This window comes from Nelusetta ayraudi, unplaced genomic scaffold, assembly GCF_046127955.1.
Source record: "Nelusetta ayraudi isolate G7.1 ecotype Tasmania unplaced genomic scaffold, CSIRO-AGI_Nayr_v1 ptg000015l, whole genome shotgun sequence".
NCBI classification, from domain to species: Eukaryota; Metazoa; Chordata; class Actinopteri; order Tetraodontiformes; family Monacanthidae; genus Nelusetta; species Nelusetta ayraudi.
In genome coordinates, this window is record NW_027466065.1 from 1,614,794 (window position 1) to 1,627,771 (window position 12,978).

General features: G+C 47.0%; 1 protein-coding gene across 1 annotated transcript; it reads right to left on the bottom strand.

Moving 5' to 3' along the window:
- Positions 1–385: 385 nt before the first annotated feature.
- On the bottom strand, positions 386–12,836 carry fbln5 (fibulin 5). Its single transcript, XM_076023311.1, has 11 exons — positions 12,500–12,836; positions 12,301–12,355; positions 12,064–12,112; positions 11,536–11,844; positions 6,128–6,250; positions 5,760–5,876; positions 5,495–5,611; positions 4,259–4,381; positions 3,731–3,857; positions 3,428–3,623; positions 386–1,191 (listed from the first exon to the last, which is right to left on the bottom strand). Exons 1-11 carry the CDS (start codon positions 12,730–12,732, stop codon positions 1,030–1,032), a joined length of 1,611 nt encoding a protein of 536 aa, XP_075879426.1. The 5' UTR covers positions 12,733–12,836; the 3' UTR covers positions 386–1,029.
- Between the last annotated feature and the right edge of the window lie 142 nt (positions 12,837–12,978).

The following is a 12,978-nucleotide window of genomic DNA, read 5'->3' on the forward strand; positions in this document are numbered from 1 at the left end:
GTGATAGCATGAGAGATTTTGGATTGGGGTTTTCAGGGTTTACACAAAAGGAGTAAGTACTCTTTACACTGGAACCTAGTTTGGGGTCAGAATTTATACTTAATTCATTCAAATTATTATTTTTCATTTCCAAATCATTGACAGGGTTAATTGACCTGGAACAGGGAGAATGGCATGGCTGCCATCGACACAGCACCCCCTGCTGGCCTAGTCTAGGACTTTTCAACCTTGATCGCTTGGCCTGCAAGTTCAGGGAAGCAGAGCTCTGACTGATTATTATGGGACACACACACACACACACACACACACACACACACACACACGTATGTAAAAACCGTCATCCTTGAATTGTGCAGGTGCCTGGATGATGCCAGGAGCGGTGGTGTGTGGTAAAGACATTTATTGGTCTAAAACAAACTGTGATCAATAATTCAGGTACAGAATGACTGCTTGGTACATCACTTTAAATACTTTCCCGCTGCGCGTCGCACATAAGCTCCGATGACCAGCTCCCCGCCACTCCGAGATGTAAAAAATACATGTATATGTAAAAACACGAGATGATGTAATGACGCCTCTTGGGATCAGATGTATGAAAGTCACGTTCACAGCTTATCGGCAAGGACGGACGTCCACAGATGACAGGGGTGTTGGGGGGTGAGGGGGGGGGGGGGGTGCTGTGTATGCTGATACTGTGCGAGGGTAATTTCCCTCGTTCTCTGCCATGAGGATGTCAGAAATTGTACATGATAAACATCCCTCAGTGTCCAAAGTCCATATCGTGGCCATAAAAGCCCAGCGTCCATTAAAACCAGAGCGGCGACTCAGGCGCAGGGAGGCTTTTTCCCATCAGCTGATGATTGCCGAGTCTTTATCTGGAGTGTCTTTATTGGTGACGATGACGTAATGATTAGAAAAATAAACAGAAGGAGTCGAGCAGTCTCGGCCATCGCGCTGCCGTGGAGAGCAGCTTTTCTCAGAGGTCGACACGCAACAACAACAAAAAAAAAAAGTTCATCGGCGGCCTCCTCAGAACGGATGTTTCGACACGTATATCGTCAGGCGAATGATGGAGCTGCCTCGGAAGTTGATGACGTTGTTGACCGTGACCATCTCCAGGTCCAGCACCACCTCCCGGGGACCTGTGATTGGCCTGGAGAGGACCAGCGTGGCGCTGACGTTGCTGGTTTGCTGTATTCCAAAAAAAAAAAAAAAAGAAGAAGAAGGAAAGAAAAGGGAGGAAGACAAGAAGAAGAATGTGAGGAATGAAGTTCAGGGAAAGTTCCGTGTACGCCGGCTGCGCACCACGGGGGGAAACTCAAGACTCGGGACGTGAGGCCCGATGATTTATGACGAGCAAACGAGGGCGGAAACGAGGAGAAGGTCTCAGTGTTTTCACTCGCGCAGCGGAGGCACTTTGGACGGGAAGGATAAACGAGTGTGCGGTGGAGTTGAAGGCCTCTGCACTTCATAGAAATCAGGGCCGAGCGACCGAGATCGACAGCTACTGCACACACACACACACACACACACACACACACACACACACACACACACACACACACACACACACACACACACACACACACACACACACACACACACACACACACACAAACACACGCTTCTTGCTCCCCCTGCTGGCTGAACACATGGATGAATAATTCACTAATTTCTTCCAAATCAGATTCCTGCGCTGTCCTGCCACTGATATGTTGCCTACACCTTTTCAGGTCGATGTATATGATTATAATTATTGTATTGTTTTGTCAACGTTTAGAGCTTGTACAATACTGAAAATGACGGAAATAAACTCACCAAACGAAACTAAACTAAACTCAAAGTACTTCAGGAACGCGTCTGCTTTTCAGCCAGCTGCTCTTAATTTTCACATCTTTTCTTTCCTCCGATGACACCAGTGGAAGAGCAGAAAACTGCCCGCTTAGCCCTGTGTTTAACAGCTTCCTGCTAAAAGGGACGCTTTCTTGGACTTGGGCTGTGCTGGGAAGCGGACAGAAAAGAGGCTGTTGTCGCTAATGTGAATAATGACTCCGTCAACAGGTGGAAACAATCACTTGAAAGTGAATGATTGTGTTTGTAAATTGGTGAAACACATTGGAAAACATGTCTGGGAATTAGCTGCCACCAATAACGAGGCTGGCACATCAAATTTGTTCCTTGCAATTTTTGCTGTTGTCGGTTCTTTTTTTTCTGATCCACACCCAGAACTTCTGAGCTGACTGAGCTTGCTGTTGACACTAATAAGCCCCTACAATCACTTCGCCCTACGCTTTTCTTTTTTTTTTTTTTTGGAAGATCCTGGCAGCGACGTGGCTCGCTAAACACTCACAGCTGTGCTCTCTCTGCCGTTTGCACAGCCGCCAACAGTCCTGCAGCTTCCTGCTCTCCACTGACGCCTCAACACTCGCTTCTTTATCTCCCTGCCCTGAAGAAAATGTTGGAAATGCGACGCTCCAGATGGAAAATTACAAATTTCTAACATTCTTCTGGGCCCGTGGACGGCATTTGGAAAAAGGGAGGCCCCCCTTGAGAATAAATAAATCAGACGGTCCTCAGATTCTGGCTGGAATCACTACCAGTGAGGCCAGCGGCTAAAGCCACAGAGCTTCTTATTGGTAAATACTAAATACCATTGACGGCTATAACTAAACCCCACCCACAGTGACCTGTTTTTGCCCTCAGGGGAAGCTGATTGGTTCTTTGATACTCTGACCAGCCACCAACTAAGTCAGACAGGAGGACTTTTAAGAGCTTTAGCACTGCAGGCTGAGCGACCCCGATGAAGTGTAATCTTCATCATTTCCAATTTTAAAAAAAAAAAAAAAAACAGAACCAAACAAGACAATGCCACTCAAACATCAGGGTTCCTCGGCTTCATTTCAATCTCACACCTTCAGCTTTAATCCATCAGCGAAAGCATCTTTTTTTATACATATATATCATACCAAGAATATAAGTAAGCTTAAGATTCAGTGTAACTTTCACATCTCTGAAGCGTGTCAAAGTTTTGTCTTGGCATTAAAGGTCCAGTGTGTAAAATTTTTTAAGGAAGCCCCGGTGTTGGAGGAAGCCTGCCTGACAGCAAGTTTCGTATTTAGTCCAGTGACGGTCCAGTGACAGTACAAGGCGGCAGCTAACTAGGAGCAACACCATTATTGCTCCATGCATACTCTCATGTATGTGAGAACTGTTTTAAGGGTAGGAAATTCAAATTACTTACTTATTATACACTTTTATTCATGCATTTATGATTTGTATCAGGCCAAATTTTACAAACTGGACTTTCAAGATGTTGATTTTTTTTTTTTTTTTCTTAGCTGCCTAATAATGGAAACATCAGCTCAGATGACATCGCACCTTCATATCTGGCCGCCCTAACCAAGACACAGTCTTGTCAGACACTCACCCTCATGGAAAACTCTCGGCCATCGTTGCCCGACTTGATCTGGAAGATGTAGAAGGCGCCGGGGTAGCGCGTGGTGGCCTGCATCTGGAAGATGTCTGCAGGCACACTGCGCCCCGACGACATGTCCATGTGTCGGTACAGAATAGTGAAGGGTTTGTCCCTGCAGGCAGGGTTCTCAGCCGAGCACAAGCACTGACTGCGGGGGGGGAGGGGAGGCAGAGGGTTGGGGTGGAGGGGGTGAGTGGTTTGGGTCAGATGTCTGGAGCACAGGTGGAAAAGCAATGCGTGAATGAAAACACTCACTTTTCACCAGCTTCGATGTAAGGTAAGGGACACTGTAACGGGTTCAGGCATGTAAAGCCTCCCTGGAAATTGAAACACACTTGTTCTGTTGTACAGGTGTTGTTACCAGTGTCACATTCATTGATATCTTTAAAATCAAGCACACAACAGAGTCGGTTAAAATCGTCATCATCATCATCATCATCATCATCATCATCATCATCATCATCATCATCATCATCAGAGAAACAACATTTTAAACAGCAGCAGAAATTCAACATGGCAGTGCTTCAAACAAAACTACAAGCATAAAACAAGCAGAAATACTGAACAAGGTGACGGCTGTTTAAAATTAGCTGCTGAATCCCGGGGGAAAATTTCAATGCAATGGGGAAAAAAAAAACACTGGACGCTGCCCTCAAAAAGACACAGCCGTTCACAAATATTTATCGTTCAGCTACACGGGTCGAACTGAGCCCGCTGGCAAAGCCAAACATTTCCTGCATCAGTTCAGTCACTTGTGCCGTCGCCTCCTGCCGTGAACTTTACCTTCGCAGCTCCGGCCGTCCTCAAACACGTAGTATCCAGCTGGGCAGATGCAGGAGAAGGAGCCGGGCGCGTTGACGCACCTGTACTGACACAGAAACTCAGAGAAGCTGCACTCATCCAGGTCTGCGGAGAATTTGGAGGGAAAGAGTGCAGCGTCAGTGGGAGGAGGTCCACAGGTCGACAGGCAGCAGGTTCCCTGATTTTTTTTTTTTTATCTAGTATGGCATCTTAAATCTTCATCCCCAGCACCAGAGGAGCACCGTTGCCCTTTTAATCACACAAAAGGCTCATTAGATAAATAAACATCACATTTAGCCCTCTGTTTATAGCCTATTGCTAAAACTGATGCTTTGTTGGCCCATTCACATGGTTGGAAGGGGACTAAAAACAAGGCGGTCGAAGGGTGGAGTCAAACACAAGAAACACTGTATCAGCACCCTTTGTGATGTCACAAAGAGCAGACTTTTCTTTTTTTTTTTAAACAGAGAGTTTTAGCACACACCTTCCGAAAAGAATAACAACCACAGTAATGACAGAATAGACTTTTCTTATTTCTTTGACACATTATTTTAAATTAAAATTTTGTTTTGTTTTGCTTTGTATGAATTGCACACTATGGGCCCTTTAAAGTCGCTGAGGCCCCAAGACGATACATCTAGGGATGTTAACGATTAATCGATTATCGATTAATTGTCGATTAAGAATTTAATCCATTAAACTAAATTAGTCACAATTAATTGAACACTTTTTACATGGGTAGTTAACATCATTACAACAGTGTAATGGCAGGAATGGGAAATTCACCTGTAGGTACTGTGATGGTCATAATATACCAAGAACAAGTTACCTTTAAAAAAAAGTTGAAATGTTTAGGGTGTTTTTATTCTTCCCTAATGTAGAAATGGGTCACATTGGACCCTCATCATTATTGAAGGGGTTAAATAATGTCTCCCTTACACATTTTCCATTGTGAAATTTAGGTTCTCAGAAAAAAAACGCTGCTCATCAATTAATCGTTAATCGATCGATAAGGTCAATCAACTAACGATTATTTAACGATTAATTAATGAATAATTTGCATCCAGTTGGCCGGTTACAGTCTTGCATCCAGTTACACACGAGTGTAATCGTGTCTCAACATCAGCTGCACGCTGCTCTCGACAGATGCTGTGATAAAACCATCGACTTTTCGAGACGTTTCGGAGTCGATGCGGCGTATCGTTCCCCTCCGCTCACCAATGCAGGAGGTGCCGTCTGCCGCCAGCTCGAAGCCCTCGTCACAGTTGCACATGAAGGAGCCGTAGGTGTTGAAGCAGCCGTGAGTGCACACGTTGTCGTTGCACTCATCCACATCTGCAGGCACGCGAGGTCACGGGTGGGCCGCGTGAGGGAAGAAGGCAAATCACGGCACTGAGCTGCACCGAATCGCTTTGCTTGCTTGCTCTACATGCATGTGTGCGAGTGAATGTGTGTATATGTGAGAGTGTGTGTGCGTGTGTGCCTTCGCAGGTCCTGCTGTCTGGGTTGAGCAGGAATCCGGGGTTGCAGGAGCAGGAGTAGGAGCCGGGAACGTTGGCACACAGCTGCTGGCAGTAACCATAGCGACACTCGTCAAGGTCTGTCCAAACAGGAACAAACAACATCGAGTTGCTCATTTAATGCCATACAATGAGAGGCACGTGAATCTAACTATGTTGTCTGTGCGTGCTGCACTGCATTTGGCACACAGAGGGTCTTTAAAAAGAAATCCCCCGCTTCTTCCAACTCTCCCTCTTCTGGATTCAGAACTGGCGAATGGTTTTCTAATCTTCCTGCTTCTGCAGTGAATGACAAACCATCACCACCTCCTTCAGCGTGGCGTCTACCCACCCTGACACTGTCCGGCGAAGAGCAAGTAGCCGTCGTTGCAGGAGCAGGTGTAGCCGCCCGCAGTGTTGACGCAGACCTGGGTGGGGTTGCAGTGGTGGCTGCCTGCCTCGCACTCGTCCACGTCTGCAGAAGAGGACGAGAGCAGAAGAGGGCGAGAGCATGTTATTATAGCTTTTCCCCATTATAAAAAAAAAAGAAAGAATTTCCCTCCGTTTTTCTTCTTTTTTTTAACGTATCGGACAAACAAAGCTGTAGGAGGGTCAATATTTAAACCGATATTGAGTTGCGTCTAGATTTCCATGCTGGCGTGGCCTGGTCTGGGGCGGCCCCTTGGATTCAGATGTCCAAGATGAATATTGAAAATGGAATTTAATAAAGAGAGATGATTGAGAAAGATTTTTAGTTACTGGCGTGAGTCATGAAACAAAGTAAAATGCACATTTTTAATATGCGTGGAAGAATGATCAGAAAATGTCCACCGCCTGACCTCACCTCTGCCGGTTTTCCAAGACTTCCATTGTTTTATATTATTTTGCTTCATTTCTCTAAAAGCTCCGGCGACCTCTGCATGCGACCTTCCTGTGTATTTCTCCACGCTTCCCTGCATTGTTCTAAAGCACGAGAGGAAAATTTCCCCAGCTAGATTTTTTTTTTTTTTATACATATATATGTAATTACAGCGGCTCGGGTTTCGCCGCCGTGAACTCTTGAAACAACAGCTATGGGTCCGGCGCAGCTCCAGCTCACAGTTGTTTCAGCCGTCAGATTTCAGATTTCCTAGATTGCGCTCAGAGTTCAGGTTCCCTTATGAGGATGTGACAAATCACAAAGCTCAGCGCCTGTTTTTGTATAAAAGCCGATATGAGGAAGTGGGTGGGAGTGTTTTTTTTTGGTTTGGACAGGCCGGCCAGATAAGAGACAGCGTTGCCCTGCGTGCCAGCGCCCACTGGCCAGACTCTGCTCGGCTTCAGACTCGGCCGCCCGCCAACAGCTACATGGCCCGGGCCACCTGCTTACGGTTACCACTCCGAACTCTCCCGGGTGCTCTCCATCTGCACACAGTGCAGGCCTTAGGTTGACCTACACACTCACACACACACACAGACAGCAGGAACATTTCATTCCAGCTCCTTATATAGACTAATGCTGCTGCTGCTGCTGCTGCTGCTGCGGCTGCATGTTGGAAGAAAGATTCAGAGGCCAAATCAGTGCACAGACTATTGAAAGTGTCCTCGGGGGAGGAGGGGCTTTAAAACATCAGGACCTGCTGCTGGTTCTTGAAACACAGAACGTGATAAGGAGTTACATCAGCGAGCAGGATGTAGTCGAATGGGTACAACGGGTCAAAGGGACTTAGGAAAAGTGGCCACTTCAGGGAGGAGACATGGGAGGGTGCGAGGTAAGGGCGCAACAGAAGTCACGTCAGGCTTTTAAAGAAAGTTGACGAAAAAAAGTCAATTTATGACATTTGCGCACCTTCATCACTTGACAACACATCTTCTGCGGAATAACTTGTGAAATCGTACTTCAAAATTGGGTTTCGTAGCAAGGAAATCCTTGCTCTTCTAGCACACGAACACAGTGTGGTAATAAGTATTAGGACATTGAAAAGACTGCAAGGAAAAACCAGAGGAACTTGGACGAAGTTGCCCACAAGGTTCACCCACAGTAATCAGGAAAGTGGCGAAAACGGAAGGACTCCTCCAGACTTGCGCGCAGAGCAACTTTATTCTCCACATTTTGACTGACTTCACGCAGACATTAATTGCTAAATTTCAATTTCATTCACAAAATTTTGTCTTTTTGTACGTCAACTTTATTCTTGAAATTTCGACTTTAATCTCGAATTGGAAACTTGAAAAAAAAATAAATCTGTCTTGATTGTTTCCTCTTTTTGTGGCCCGAATCCGCTTCCGTATTATTCAGACTTTAACTTAAATAATGACACATTTAAGTTTGAAAAAGGCAATTTCATTTTTATAGTTTCATTTGGGCACTTTCAGCCCTGCACAGCCGCGCCTCCTCCAACCAAAGCAATGAGCTCCAGTCACATGGTCACAGACGGGATTTGAACTAGCATCTCTGACAACCTGGCAACAAGAACAACCCCCACTAGGACAGCAAGGGCTTCACACTTGACTGCTTCTCCTGACATCTTTATATCTTGGCTGTTGGACTTTAAAACACACTGGCTGTCATAAGAATTGAACCCACAACCCCTTTGGTTCCAGATGTTCCCACATCTTAGTTTCTTAATCTTCCGTTGACTTTATGACGCACGAAGGAAGATTAGAACCACCAACCTTCTGCAACACGGTCAGCCTTCCAGCTCATTGAACTATTGACTCTTGTCAGGACAAATGCATGTGTTCAGATTTTGGAAAGTGCAGATTTTTGAGAGGGGTTGATGCAACAACAGTCATTGTCTCATCATCTTGGAATCGTGCTGTTGTCAAGTAACTTTTTAGGTTTGTTTGTTTTGTTTGTTTTTCAAGAGGAACAATTTAAAGATTCTTGACATTTTAAGAAGTGACGGTGATGCTTTTGCTTTTTGTGATATACTGTCTCCACACTGAAGTGGCACTCATGCATTATACACATTCCGAATGCTCAGTTTGCACTGAAAAAGGGAGCGCTATTAGATAATTCCGTGTTACAGGGTGGGTGGATATTTCACACATTTTCACACATGAAATCCCAAAAAACTGCGAGCGAGAAAAGAAAACAAGCGTGCATGGAAACACGCAGCCACAAACCACAGGACTGATTTTTGGGTTGTTGGTTGTTGGGTTTTTCTTAGCGCTCTTTGGGCTATCGCTGACGCTGGGCCACTTTAGGACAAAGCCATGTTTGTTGCCGGTTCAGACATGGAGTGTCTGAACCAGCGTGTAATTTTTCCCCAATGGCAGCGTCAATCCAAAGGGCCTGTTACATAATCATCCTACACACACACACACACACACACACACACACACACACACACACACACACACACACACACACACACACCAGGCTCCAGGGGTTGCCAGCAGGACCTATTACCATTGCCACCCCCCCGCCCCCCCCTCCACAGCCGTGCCTGTTCGTCAGATTTGGCAACAAATGACCTCATCTCTGACTCTCACCCGGTGCAGTTTACCCAAACAAGGTCGCGGGAGCCCATTCGCCGTCCACTCAGACCCACCCCCACCCCACCCCACCCCACCCCCAACCCCAACCCCAACCCCCTCGACCACCGAGACAAACACTCCATATTTGTCCATGAGCTAAACTGTGTGGCATTACGTCGACGGAGGAAACCGAGCTATATGTCCGCAGTTTCCACTCGCAGCGCGGCTGATTGGCTCAAAATGACGGAAAAAGAAAAAGAAGAAGAAGAAGAAAACGGGCCCAAGCGAAGCCCCAGAGGGGAGGTTTTGCAGCGGTCCGACCGAGCTGCGCACACAGCGGCAACAGTGCTCAGGCGTATTCGACACAGCTGTGGCGGAACATCAGGCAGTTTCCCGTTGGTGCAAAACAGCTGCGAGTTGTGAAATAGAAGAGAGAAGTTTGACAATGCTGCTGCTGCTGCTGCTGCTGCCGGCTGGGCGTCAGACAACATCTGGACAAGGGGTCGTGCGTCGCCCTAAAGTTCAGACACAACACTTTCCCTTCGTGCACCCATCCAGCGTCACCCGGCGGGTGTCACAGCCGGTCTTTCACAAAACATTTACTTTCCTTCTCGTAAAGTGGGCTGCAGAAAACATCCTGTCTTTAATGTTTGCACGGCAGAACATCTGAGTCGCAATTTGTTTGTTTGTTTATTTATTTATTTTTTGTTTTGCAGTGCCAGTTTAGGCCTAAGAATCTTCTATACAAGTCCCAGAAGTCAGAAAGAGATTCTCTACAAATGAATTTGCATTGTTCAAAATTGGTCTTTTACTCTAGAAGAGTGTCTTTAAAAAAATAAAATAAAATAAAATAAAAAACAGTTTTTGGTACCTTTAATAAGATTTTTCGGAAAGGATGTAACACCATCTCCATTGATTGTACTCTTTGGTGTGGCTCAGACAGCCTTACCCCTTTACTTACTCTCTCTCTCTTTCTCTGTCATATCTGGCTCTGCTAATCCTGTACTTAGAACCCTTTACTCTCTACTTCTGTACTCTTGTCACCATAAGTCAGTTTTGTTTGTTTTTTTTTGGGGGGGGGGGGGAGTATCCCACATCTCTGTGTCCCCTACAATGAAGTAAAGGGAGAACTGGAACTTACGGTGGCCGAGAAGTGCAAAACACCCGCAAAAGAGAAAACAAAGGCAAATCACAAAACGCAAAACTGAAGTGATACTTTTTTTCTCCCGTCTACGCTGGAATTTGTATCCCCTGGCCGTTGATCAGTTTAATCAACGACGCCATGCTACGGACAAATTAGACATTTATCCAGAATGTTTTTATTCCGCTCTCCCCTACGTGGTGTCAAAGATTATATTAGGCGATTCAGTGCACTGTTACAGTTACAGGGGGGCGGGGTTACGATTTATGGCAGCCCTTCCGTACAGTCTGATATAATAAGTATCCCCCTTGTAAATTCAGCTAGGAGAGAGAAATCTTCTCCATATTCACTATTGTGACTAGACATGACCCGGTCCTTTATGGTTTTGTGCAGTGAAAAACACAATAAACACAAAACGGTAGGTATATGATGACATTTTTTTATGATTATTTTTGGAGAGGAATTTCAGAATCATTTACAACAATATTTTTGATATTGATTTCACAGTGTAAGTAGTCGTCTAGCCAACGTGGTACAACATTGCCAATGCAGTGCACTGAATAGCCTGATATAAGCTTCGACACCACGTAGAAGACAGAGGAGTAAAAACATTCTGGATAACTGTCCAATGTGTCCGTAGCGTAACGTCATTGAAAAAACTAATATACACTTCAACAACAGGTCGGATAGAGCGGAAGAAAAACATTCTTAATACATGTCTCGTTTGTCCGTAGCATGGCGTCGTTGATTAAACTCATAAACGACCAGGGGATACAAATTCTATCGGGGATAACTGCCTTGGCATGACACCGGCAGCGTAGAGAGGGAGAGCATGTTTAGGGCAAAGGTACCACTTCTGTTCTGGTTGATGTGTTGTGTTTCTGGTTAATGTGTTGTGTTTTGTGATGTGTTGTGTTTCTGGTTGATGTGTTGTGTTTCTGGTTGATGTGTTGTGTTTTGTGATGTGTTGTGTTTCTGGTTGATGAGACTTGAGACCCCCACCACCACCACCACCACCACCACCACGAGATGTCCCGGAGTTGTAACTCTGGGAGGTGGCAACCATAGGCCACTCTGGTGGCCACGAAAGATGAGGAACCACAGTCCAGCATTAAAATGATGATTTCAGACTCCAGTTTCGATCTTATTTGACTCACCGTTGCAGGTGCCATCCTCCGCGGGAGCGTATCCCAGGATGCACTGCGCAGTGGACCTCACCCGCGGATAGCTGGGCGCCGATCTGGGAAGTGCCGGGGCGAAGCTGTCCGGGAAGCCCTGCGAGGGGTCGGGGAAGCCCTGCGGGGGGTCCGGGTAGAGGCCGGGCTCTGGCGGCAGCTGCGGCTGGAGCTCCGGACGGTACGGCTGGTTGTACAGGCTCCTGGGGATGCACAGGTAGCCTCCGTTCTGGTTGACGCAGCGCATGTCCAGCCGGCAAGCATCCGGCAGGGCGCGACACTCGTCCACATCTGGGAGACAGAGCGAGAGAGAGAGGGAGAGAGAGGGAGAGAGAGAGAGAGAGAGAGAGAGAGAGAGAGAGAGAGAGAGACGCGCACTGGGGACGCAGCCAAAACTTCTGAGGCGCAGTGATTGCGCTGCGCACACAGTTCACCAAAAAGGATCTTCGTGTGCAGAAAATAACTTTTTATTAAATATTTACATTTCCCAAGACGCAGGAAGTTACTCACCAACGCACTGCCTGGCCCTGTGGTCGTACGTGAAACCTTCCGTGCAGGTCTGAGGAGAGGTGAGGAGTTGTTTTTTTTTGCTTTTGTTTTTTTCAACATGTGTAGGCACAACTACTCATGCAACAAGAATGAAACGAGTCTATAACACGGCGAGGCTACACATCTTGGCCGGTTCTGTAGGACGCCTTTTGGTAAATGAGTTCCCAGAAGGAGCGAGAGGTCGCAGGAGTCTCTTACCTGACCGTGTGCGCGCCGCACGCACAGCAGAATCCACAGCAGCGCCGTCAACATCCTGCAAAGATCACAACTTTTTTTTTTACAGGCGGCACGGCGTCGTTGCACGACCGGGAGTCGGCATCCACTCATCCCCGTTGAAAGAAGTTACTTTGTGAAGCATGTAAGCCACTTGGAGCCCCCGGGGCGCGAGGACACTCACCTCGCACAGGCGCAAAACCTGCGGCCACGTATTGCGGAACGCATGCTCTCTCCTCTCAGACTGTGGACGACCCGAGAGCTCTCCCCAGATCCCCTCGTTCTCAAACCTCCCGCAAGGACTACCCCCCCCCCCCCCTCTTCCCTTCTTCCTCCTCCTCTTCCTCCTCCTCTTCCTCTCGCCAAACCTCCCTCAGACTCAGCTCCTTCACGCGAAAGCAGACACCAGTCTTTCATTAAGCGCCGTCTGGTGGCTGGAGCTGCGGCACACTGACCAACTTGTTCGGGTGTGTGTGTGTGTGTGTGTGTGTGTGTGTGTGTGTGTGTGTGTGTGTGTGTGTGTGTGTGTTTAAAATTGAGTCTTTAGCGTGCTGTTTCCCTTCCACCGCAGAGTATTCAGCAATGCAAATCGACCACGACCACGCCCCCCCCCCCCCCCCCCCCCCCCCCCCCCCCCCCACACACACACACACACACACCCCA

Bases quoted from the DNA above. Each gene is read 5' to 3' on its own strand.
- fbln5 (XM_076023311.1), bottom strand. From the start codon at position 12,732: ATGAAAGACTGGTGTCTGCTTTCGCGTGAAGGAGCTGAGTCTGAGGGA. The intron at 12,113-12,300 runs GTAAGAGACTCC...ACCTCTCCTCAG, and splicing joins TGCGGCGCGCACACGGTCAG to ACCTGCACGGAAGGTTTCAC. The intron at 3,624-3,730 runs GTGAGTGTTTTC...CCCCCCCCGCAG, and splicing joins TACATCGAAGCTGGTGAAAA to TCAGTGCTTGTGCTCGGCTG.